Source organism: Setaria italica, chromosome VIII (genome assembly GCF_000263155.2).
Source record: "Setaria italica strain Yugu1 chromosome VIII, Setaria_italica_v2.0, whole genome shotgun sequence".
Taxonomy (NCBI): Eukaryota; Viridiplantae; Streptophyta; class Magnoliopsida; order Poales; family Poaceae; genus Setaria; species Setaria italica.
The window spans coordinates 39,480,089-39,490,837 of record NC_028457.1 but is presented as its reverse complement, the minus strand read 5'-3'; the positions used below and the strand labels follow the sequence as shown (position 1 = coordinate 39,490,837).

Below are 10,749 nucleotides of genomic sequence, written 5' to 3'. Positions count from 1 at the left end.
GATAAAAGACCCCCCCTTTTGTCCCGATTGGTTTATCCCGGATGCATTTTCGTGATATTTGCACCCTACCAACCGGGATTAAAGCCCAGTTCTCTACTAGTGCAGGGACGCACCCCCACATGGAACCCCACATTTGGCGATCTCCAATGTGAGTTTCAGGCTATGCCCTTGCCCTTCCACTGCACGCCAAGCACGGGTATGAAATATTTCCGATCAGAGAGCCAGCTAACCTACTGGGCTTGCTGGTTCCCATATGGCAGTAAGCAACCAGGTAATATCACTTGATCATTGGTTAACACAACGATCAGTCCTCAATCAAATTAACCGAGTAGATGGAACTACGGAACTCAAGACTCCTTTCTTGATTCCATCCAAGCTTCCATCCACTATCTTCCAAAACAGGTCATTTCTTTGATATACATATGTATAACAATGTTACCTTAAGTTACTGAGTACCGTAGGTACTTAGAAAGAATAAAGGTAGCGTGACTATGCTTTGCTAAGCATGGGTTACTTACTAATTATTGCACAAGTGGCAAATGTATCCTTAATAACAAGGTTGGATTATGCATAAAAGTAAGTTTTCAATCAACTCCTAGACTTAATGCATTCATAAAGAAATAACCAATAGTTGGACACATGAAATAATAACTCCAAAAGTAGATAGGCTTAAATGCACTAGAGCTTGCCTTGATCTGTAAAAATGTTAGCGTTGTCCGACGGTCCGGCTTCACAAGGGATCAACTTAATAATCTCCTCAAACTCCGAAGGTTATTCAGAAATTTCCAGAAATCCTGCCTTCAGAGCTTTAGTGTCTATGATAAAGTGCATGCATGAGTCAAAGATGCAACTTTTTAAGCACGGACTATACAACTTCCTTCATGATAAAGTTGCAAGCCGACAAAACTCTACCCAAACGTCTAACTCGCGATTTAAACTCCCTTATTTAAACCCATTTTAGGCTTTTCTTTTTATTTTTGAAAAGCTTTTGAATTAATTTCTAATGTAAAACAAAATGTAAAACTATAGATTAACATTTGTTTGGAATTAATCAAAACATTATTTAGAATTTTATTTATCTATAAGGCTTAAGCATTTACTTAAATATTTTAAGTAAAAACATTAAATAAATACTTAATCTTTATCTCTTTATTTAAAAACGTAAGCCTTTTGATTTATTTTTGAAAAGCATCATAAATATTTTCTACCTTAAACTCCTAATCGCTATAGATTATGAGTAAATTGGTAATTAGAAAAGCATTATTTCATATTTTATGTAATTTTGGAATTATTAAGTATTTATTTAATACCTTTGATTAAAGGCACTAAATAAATACCCAAAATGTTTCTATAAACCAATAAGTTTTAACAATTTTTATGTGAAAAGGGAATAAAAACAAATCTACTAAAATTTATTTCACTATTTTTGGATACTTCTACGATTTATAGCGAATTAAACATTTAGAAATGGATTTCAGTAACTTATTTGCTAAAGGAAAAAATTTAACCTTATCCAAACCTCAGCCAAATGTTTTTTTACCAACCTCCTCTCTACTCCGCATCACTGACCTGCGGGCCCCAAGGCCCGGCCCCCCTCTCCCCCTCTCAAGACCCCAAACCGGCCCCCTCCCTCCTATCCTTAGCCACTGACTAGTGGGCCCCCGCGGTCAGGCCCTCCTTCAACCTTGCGCCAGAGACAAGCTCGGTGGGTTGGACGGGTCTCGCTGGCGGCAGCCTCCCCAGTGGCATGGCCGGGCTGGGGGGAATCCCCAGGCCACGGCGAACCCATGGGTGGCGCTCAGTCCTCCGGCGGCAGCGTGAGCCAAGCCCCCTACGGGCGGCGGCGGCCAAGGCCGGCCGGCTCTAGGCCTGGCGGTGGCACAAAACGAATAGCAGTGCACCCTATGGCCTCTACAAGGCTTAGCTAAGTTCCCAAAAACCCAGCTATCGAAAGGAAAGGGCAGCACGGAGGAGCTCACCAAGAGGAGCAGTGGTGGCGGCGGCGGACTGGAGATGTGGCGGCTCGGGGCTTGCCAGTGGGAAACTAGGAAACGGAGTAGTGTGGGGCGTTGAGGAGGAGCTGGCGGAGCTTAGGACGGATGGAATCGAGAAATAGAGCGGCGGTGCGGTGGAATCGGTCGGTGGCGGTACTGCTTGCTCGAGCTTCTGCTCCGTGGCGGTGAAATGGCGATAGAGGCAACGGATGAGGGCGGGAGCAGTAAATATTCAAGCATTCACCGCGTGCATGGAGGCTACCTCAGCGACTTGCAGGCGTGCGTGGTGCGGATGGGGTCATTGCGCTGGCCGACGGACAGAGGTGCCGGCGGCGGCATGGCTCCTGCGGTCAGTGTTTCTTTTCTGTTCTCCTCTCTTTCTTCCCAACCGACATGTTCAGGCCTCGATTGCTCAAAATTTTCCATCTCAACTCGTAAAACTCTTTTAAGTAAACTTGTAGAGTATCTCAAGTACTCTATTTGATAGATTGGCCTCTACCCAAGATGAGCACCCTAACACCGAGATTTTGAAGCTCGAAGTTCGATCAGAACCTTCTGTAACTGAACCTTGGTCATTCAGTCTCGTCGGGTTCCAAAACAGAGACTTCTTCCCTAATTTGAGCTCAATTTAAATTTCTTAAACTCTTTCCATACAGCTTGAACCTTGCCTATCCTTGTTCTACAACAAACAAAGATTCCATTTTGCACATGAACTCATATTTCTTTAAGACTGGATTTTTCTGAAATTCACTCCAAACATTGCTAGTCAATGCTGTTTTCAGACTTAGGATTTTCTTGGCGAGAAGGCTGAAATCTGCTTATTTGCTGATTTTTGGCTGCATTTTAAATTCGAACCTTCCATTATCTCTGGACGACAACATTTCATTTACCTTCTTCATAGTCCATATTTCACTAATGTCCAAAAACATCTGCTCACTTACAATAAAAATTCTCCAGAAATTGGCTCCAAAGTCATGTACTCAACATTATTTTCAGATGTGTGTTTTTGGACGATGTATAGTAACTTCATCGATTCCATTTTCGATTGTATTTCTGAGCGGTTTATGACTTCAATTAGACCACAACTTCACTCTCTTGAGTTCTAAATACTCTCAAGTATCAATTTCATATTTTTGCTAAATTTATCCAAATTTGAAACTCCAAATTGCAAATTTGGTCGAATTCGGCTCGAATTTGACTTTGGCTCAATTTACCTTCCTCTAATCCAAATTTCATCATTAGCTTCTTAATTTCTTACTTAAGTTGTCATTAACACTGCGTGTTACATTTAGATGAGGGAGGATGTTAGAATAGAATATCTTGTGTAAACATTTCCAACTACTTTTTCATCCTTAGTTGATTCGGATACTTTGAGGTAGGTAAACGGTATCCGAGTCATGTACAATGACGAGATCTTGTATATCTCTTGAGCGGTTGCTCCTATATAAACATGCACCTGTGGTGAGCGAGGATAGGCAATCATGTTTCCTCCTTTTCTTACAGAACTGAGACGCACCCCGTAACATCAGCCAGCCTGTCATCAACAAAAATAAAAATTTAATGCAGTACGCACGTAGGACTCTTCATCATATGCGTGCAAGTTGTTGTTCCATTTGCCACTTGTGCCCAAGGTAAATATGTTGATGTGGTGGCCCTGAATGAATGAAGGACATACGACATGGCCCCACCTATATATGTTCCAAGCTGCAACCACATGCTTTTAATGTTGTACAGGAGTGAAAAAAAGCAGATATTCCTTAATATATTAAATAAGGACTCCCATTCAACGCTGGGAAATTGACATCTTTGGTCTCTTGCTTGGCCTACTTTTGGTAGTTTGCTGGCAACATGGTTTCTAGGAAACCTCAGTTTATATTTTATTCGACCCAAATTTTCTGAGGTATGTACCTGGCAAGTAGACCGGACACTCATCTTTCCACGCAGTTTTAGCGTACTTCCAAGATGGTGTTTTCAGTGGTACATGCCCGGTCGAGTTCAGCAAGGTACATATGATATTAAAAATACGTTCTCCCGGGCTCCAAAAGCAACTCATTTGATGAAAAAGAGCATGCTTAGTGTCTCATCACTCGAATCTTTTAACAACTATAATACATAAAGTTGATTTCAGCTGAATGCATGCAGGCCTAGGTTGATTTCAGCTGAATTGATTCCGTAGCAACCTTGCTCTGTGGTTGCGACTGCCTCTGATCATGATACGATCCTTTTGCATGAGTGCATAGAGCTGTACTTAGGTGTCAGATAAGGAAGCCCGTCCTTTATTACTTTTGTCTCTAACGGTATAGTGTTAGGGTCCCAACATCGTGTAAATACCAATTTTACCTGTGCTCGAAATGGGGATCCAATACACTCAGCAAAGAATAAAGGCTTCCCTTTCCCAAAGAGGGAAGAGGGAGGAGACCCTATTTTTCCATAACATTCAGTCTCGTTAAGAACATGAACGCGAGAATTCCTACCATGGTTGAACCCCTCCCTGAGGAGCTGGAATCCTCAAGAGGGGATCCCCGCCCCTACAGTAGTAGTAGTGTCAATCTCTGCTGCAACAGGACCTGTTGAATTGACAGACGAACAGATGCAACTGAGAGAGAGTAGATTTGTGCTGTGCGCATGGAGCTGCCCAAGTGGTTGATGGAACAGATTGCGACTGTAATGGCCACCTAAGACGCGCGCACGTCCAACAACCTGAGCACGCGCTCTTCTCAACGAAACTTGCAGAAATTACAGACTCCGACCCTGACCAAAATCTGACAACAGACACGACATGAAAAGAGATACAGACTCCGACAGACCAACTCACACATGGTGTGCCACAAGTTGGTGTGTCCCAACATTACAGTAGGCAATATACATAGAATGTTACAAGCACTAGATAGTTATAAAGACTGCTACGTGTGTACTTGTTGGAGAGGTCACACAACATCCTTTGGCTCTGTAGAGCCTCGCTTCAGCACACCGGCATGTGTGAGCAGCGCCCAAAGGTGTGTGATGAACTCCCCTCCTCTTGGAAGAACTTCCAGGTGCACGCGCACCCGGGCATCGTCAGATGGCGAGACATACAGCATCATCTCCTCCCAGAAATCAGATAACACCTTCCACCTTGTTGTGAAGTCTTGTATGTTATCAATCATCAGTTGCCTTGCAAGGTGAACGCCCCGCGCAACAAGAATTGTTTCATCATCAACACAACCATCGGTGTTAATTTCCATTAATGTCTCACACCTGCCATCGATCTTGTTGTTCTTGGCCTCTTTGAGTATCTTGCTTGCTTCGTCGATTGACTGACGAAGTATGGATTCTGATATGGAGCTATGGTCGGGCAAGAGGTTAGGTGCAAAAGCAAGGAGATGCATGCAGTACTTGGATAAAGTGGAGGCTGTTTTGACAGCGTCTTGTTCTTTGGCTTGTTTATCTAGCTTCTGCTCGCACAGGGTTGTAGCAATGTGCCAGACCACAATGGTGCGAGCCACCGCTCCGTCAGTAGCAGTACCATCACATGCCCATTTGAGGTCATCATGGACGCCATTTCTTTGCAGCGATGTTACCCCGTTCGTCAGGTGTCCGTTGCTTGCTAGTAGGGAATCAATGATGGCTTTCTTCACATCTTTGGACAGCTTCACTGATTTCTTGCTTCCCTTCATGGCCTTGTCCACCATGCACAGTGTACCATAATGGAGACAACTCATAACCTTACTTTTGCGCCCAAGATTCTCGAGGAAACAGTACTGCCCAAGTCTGCCCTTCCATGGGCGAAACGGCTTCAACATCAAGAGAAGACGTATGATCATCTCAGAACAATAGCTTGTTTGCAAAAATGGTGCGGTGACGTAGCTCCGTATCAGAGCCACCTTGAACCAACCTGAGGCCATGTACAGGTACAGCTGGTATGCCTCCAGGAATGCCAAGACAACCGTTATCACTATGGTGCCAGACATCAGACTGCCAGAAGTTATATGTTTAAACATGATGTATGAGGCGGCATTCATCAGATCCTGAAAGCTATCAATACTGAGATCGGTGTGCTCGTCACGCTTGACGTGCAGGCTGGCCACTGTGAGCCACAAGCATAGGGCAGACATGATGACAGGCAGACAGAGAGCCAGGTATCTACCCTTTTGGTAGAGGTAAGAGTACCTTGTGTAATACATGTCATGGACAAAAACAAGCTCCTCCTCAATGACCCTGAAGACCCGCTGCTCATCCCCGGCGAGCAGGCCTTTGAATACGAAGTCATGGGTTTTCTCAAGCTCTGCCTCTGAGAGCTTGAAGCCAGCAAACCTGCGGTTGAGCATCTTGGAGAGAGCCATAGAGAGGCACAAGTCCTTGAGCACCTTGCCCTGATCACCAATGAGCAGATTCCCCTCGCACTGCCAGATCTGCTCCACGGTGGTAAGCTTCAAGTCGTCCGGCTTCTTGTACCATGGTGTGTGCCCAGGCTGGTTAACGCAGTGTTTCTCACCGGCGACCATGTACCGGTAGCCTTCCATGGTCACAGGATCGAAGGCCACCAGCTTGTTGTCTATATGCTGCATGTATTCGGCGATCACCTTCACGTTCTTGCCGTGGTAGGACTTGCTCACCATCCTCATGGAAGCTATCATCAGATATGACTTGAGGACGATAACGACCAGGATGGCTGAGAGCGGGTACCACAGGTAGTTCAAATTCGAAGCCAACTCCATGTAAATGCAAAACTTTAGAACGATAAACACCACGATGAATCCCTTAAAGAGCTGTTTGACGTAGATGCTCTTCCAGTTGTCGATGTCGTCGAGGCGGCAAGCCGTGAGGCTGTCCGTGCTGGTGAGGAGCAGAAGCAGGAACACAGCCCACACGGTGAAGTCGTTCAAGTACAAATACTTGGTAGACTGCATCAGCCCAATGGTGTAGCCCACCAATGGGTAGGAGAGAGTGTAGACTCCCATCACGATGTGATGGAGGAGACCGTGGCTCAACCACCGGCGTAACGGACCCAATATATGCAAAAGGAACATGGCCACCACGGCCACGAAGAACAGGGCTACCACGTAGTCCAAAGATAGCATATCATGACGTTGCGAATGTCGTAGCAAAGCATCAACTTGGGGAGTGGGACTTGGTGCCAAAGCCATGTCGGCAGTAGCCACGGTTTTCTCCACCAGAGGAATCTTATCAGGGTGGGATCCCTAGTTCTCTACCTCACCACACAATGAAGAGAGTACACAGTTTGGAGTCCTGGAGAGCCCGGCCTGAGGCTGTATATATATAGCATAGAATGAAATCCTAATTGCTACTTTTATTTCTAGCAAACTAGCAAGGTGGCTCCCGCAAATTTCCCAGTTTGACTTGTTTTAAGATTTATTCCATTTGCACAGAAATATCAAGCAGAAGGACTATACCAGCTTGAATGTAAAACTTGATTTGTTTTTTTTGTTTGATTTCATGCTTTTTTTTTACTTCCTGGTTGTGCATACTGATATTGTGAGGTAGATTTTGCTATGCTATTGGCTAACAAGGAATGGTGTTTTTTTTTTGACAAATAGCAGTCAAAAAGTTCTATATACATCCTGGTTATGTAAATATTTAGTCTTTGGCTTCGAATTTTTGTTGAAATGAAATAAATGTTAAAACAAGTCTAGCATTGGTATCACTGGTAGAGAACTCATCTTCCATGCGCCTCCTTTTATCCCGGTTTAAAGCTGGCTTATGACTGAAGGGGTCTTAATCCCGGGTCAAATACCAATCGAGATTAAAGCCCCCTTTAGTCCCGAGTCAAAAATCAGCCACCCGTGACAGACCCTTTAGTCCCAGGTGAAAAAATCACACCAACCGGGACTAAAGGGTCCCCCATGGGTGGGTGAAAAAGGACAAAAGTCCTCAGACCCTTTAGTCTCGGTTTGTATTCAGAAGTACTTGATCGAGTTCATTGAGGAACACGATTTTGAATACGTACTACCACTACGGAAAACATTTAAAATGCCGAGTATTTTTTATTTACCGAGTGCATTATATCGGGCACTCGACAAAGGAGGTATTTGTTGAGTGTTTTAGGGGCTTCGCCAAGTGCTCCCAGGCACTCGGCAAAGTTGTTGTTTCCCATAGTGTACCCCTGTCCAAATATAACTCATTTAGACTTGAACATTCTACAAAGGTGGCCAGATGGGCAAGAAAATGACCATGCTTCATTACTCTTCACTCATGGAAAAAAAGAACACATTTATTGTGCAATTTAGCAAGGGAAAAATAGACAAAAATTTGGCATAGAATGAGGATGACTGAGACGTGGTTTTGGACTACAATTTTTTGTGGTAGCGTGGGGAAGAAAACACAACTGTACTTGATATATGCTGACTTGGTGAAGTCATCCAGGGATTGCATGCTTACGTCACCCAATGCATGCGTAATAAAGTTGTGTTGTTCTTTATCCTTCCATCTCAAAATCACGGGGCTGCCACGACACACGAACAACGAACGCGGCTAAACTTTAACAAGTGTGTACTGGGCCAATTAGAAACATGGTCATTACCATCTTTGTATTTGAAGAATATTCTTCGATTCTTCTTAGAGAAAGTTTCTTATTTGACACTCGAAGATGAGTTAATTCCTTTCTTGATCCTGGAAAGTTTTTCCTTCAAAATATGTCACCAACTTCGAACTTTCATTCCTTATTTGACATTTCCATCACTTATGTTAGTTAGTTAGGTGAAACAATCTCCAAATCACCTCCAAAAATCATGAAACTTTTTGTAGGGATACAACAAACGAATATTAACCCATTTTGATATAAAGGACACATAAACCTTTACAGTTTTAAAACTAAAATTCACCAAATTAGGCTGCTTCTAAAATTATCTGAATTTTGATGGCATCGACACACTTTTGAAAATTATAAGAAAATAACTAATATTTCTCACATCAGATGCTAGAACTTATTAAACTATTTCCTAGCAAAACTTACATAGCGAATTTAAGCAAAATGGATTTATCTTCATTTGTTCTATTACAAAAAAAGTTTCATGAATTTTGAAGATGATTTGATGGTTGTTTCATTCGACTGAAGTGACACAAGTGTTAAAAATATCAAATAAGGAATAAAAGATAGGACTTGGGTGTCATGTAAGGAACACAAAACTTTTCAGTAACAACAAACAAGTGTGAATACATGAATGAACTGGGTAGTCGTCGAGATTTTGAGGATTGCTACACTTTTGTATTTTCTTAGATGAAGAAATGTCAAAGCAAGGAAATTTACATATATACACCCGAATCTCCTACAACAACTTGAAGTTGTGCTCTATTTCAAAAGCTTAGAGAAATTAAGAGAGTTAGGCTTCTTTCACCACTAATATACTCCCTTACAAATTGTAAGTTGTTTTGACTTTTTGAAATACATAGGTTTACTATATATATTGACATAACGTATATCTAGGTGCATCATAAAACCTATATACAATGCCAAAACAACTTACAATTTGAATCGGAGGGAGTCAGATTTAGTTTGTGGAAACCAAGACAAAGCAGGATATCCCAAGTTTATGATATTGTTTGGATCAGGGATTGCTAGGATTGCGCGTCACCCCACCCAAGGAATTAATCGGGTTCTTAAAAAAATTTTAACAATTCATCCTACTTTGGCATCGTTAAATGTGTCCCATCTTCATGTTCTGGCGTCAATGGCGGCTGTCCATGGCTGAGGTACGAGTCAGCTCAACGGTGAGGTGGTGAGTGTAGCATGGAAGAGAATGGTGGATTGAATTGACACTGCGGTAGCTCTGACCGACGGCAAGCAGCTCGGGTTGATGGTAAATGGCGGGTGAATGAAGCACAGACGGGCAGCCATGGTGGCACTGCCTCCCATCTTCTCTTGCCATGGCCAAGGCCACACAGCTCCACTACTGAGTCCGCGTGCCGGTCTCCGTCCTCATCGCTAACCTCCGCTGTTGGAGCTAACAACTAAGGCCCATGCTAATGGTGGTTCACGTATTGAAAACAGCTATCCATCCTCTTTCTCCTTATCCCTGCTATGAAATATATAAAATAGAGGTGACACTATTCCCTTAACCAAGCAAAAGAAGGGATATCCCATCTAAAAAACTAGGACAGACACAACCATCTTGTTCGCAAACAAAAAAAACTAAGAGTTTAATTAAATATGTATTTTCTCTATCTGTTTGTCACACGGTATCTGACAAGTATTTTTTATGGTGGCGAAAAAAACAGTGTTACTGTTATCTTGACTCGTGAAGTCAACAGAACACTAGGACGAAGAGAACCATCTCGTTCGCAAACCAAATACAAACTAAGAATTTAAATAAATATGTGTTTCCTTTATTTATTTGTCACACGCTATGTGAGTATATTTCTGTGGTGGCAAAAAGAACAGTGTCACTGTTATCTTGACTCGTGAAGTCAACAGAGATCTTTTATATTATTATAATGTAAGAACCATTTAGAGACATTTCGCTAAATGTGAATCCACGATCTTAGTGGTCGACATTTCATGAATGTTGCTGCCTTTTATATTTACACACATATATAATTCACTGAAGGGAGACTGTGTGCAGTCTCCTTGGACGTTGCTAGCTTGTGCGGAGACTAGCATATTGGCGGTCGTCGCATGGCAAATTCCTGTCACGTCAGTACATGTTAGACAAGACATGAAGACGATGATGGGTTGATTCTCTAGTACCTTGAATGTTGGATTGCATATGAGAAGGTCTAGTTCAATGACATTGAGTGCATTTTCTCATACTGATTGGGC

General features: G+C 42.8%; 1 protein-coding gene across 1 annotated transcript; it reads right to left on the bottom strand.

Annotated features, from left to right (window-relative positions):
- Positions 1-4,921: 4,921 nt before the first annotated feature.
- On the bottom strand, positions 4,922-7,120 carry LOC101783339. Its single transcript, XM_004980845.3, has one exon. It carries the CDS (start codon positions 7,118-7,120, stop codon positions 4,922-4,924), a length of 2,199 nt encoding a protein of 732 aa, XP_004980902.1.
- Positions 7,121-10,749: the final 3,629 nt, after the last annotated feature.

What these genes read in the sequence shown, in the direction of transcription:
- LOC101783339 (XM_004980845.3), bottom strand. Translation starts at nt 7,120, where the DNA reads ATGGCTTTGGCACCAAGTCCCACTCCCCAAGTTGATGCTTTGCTACGA.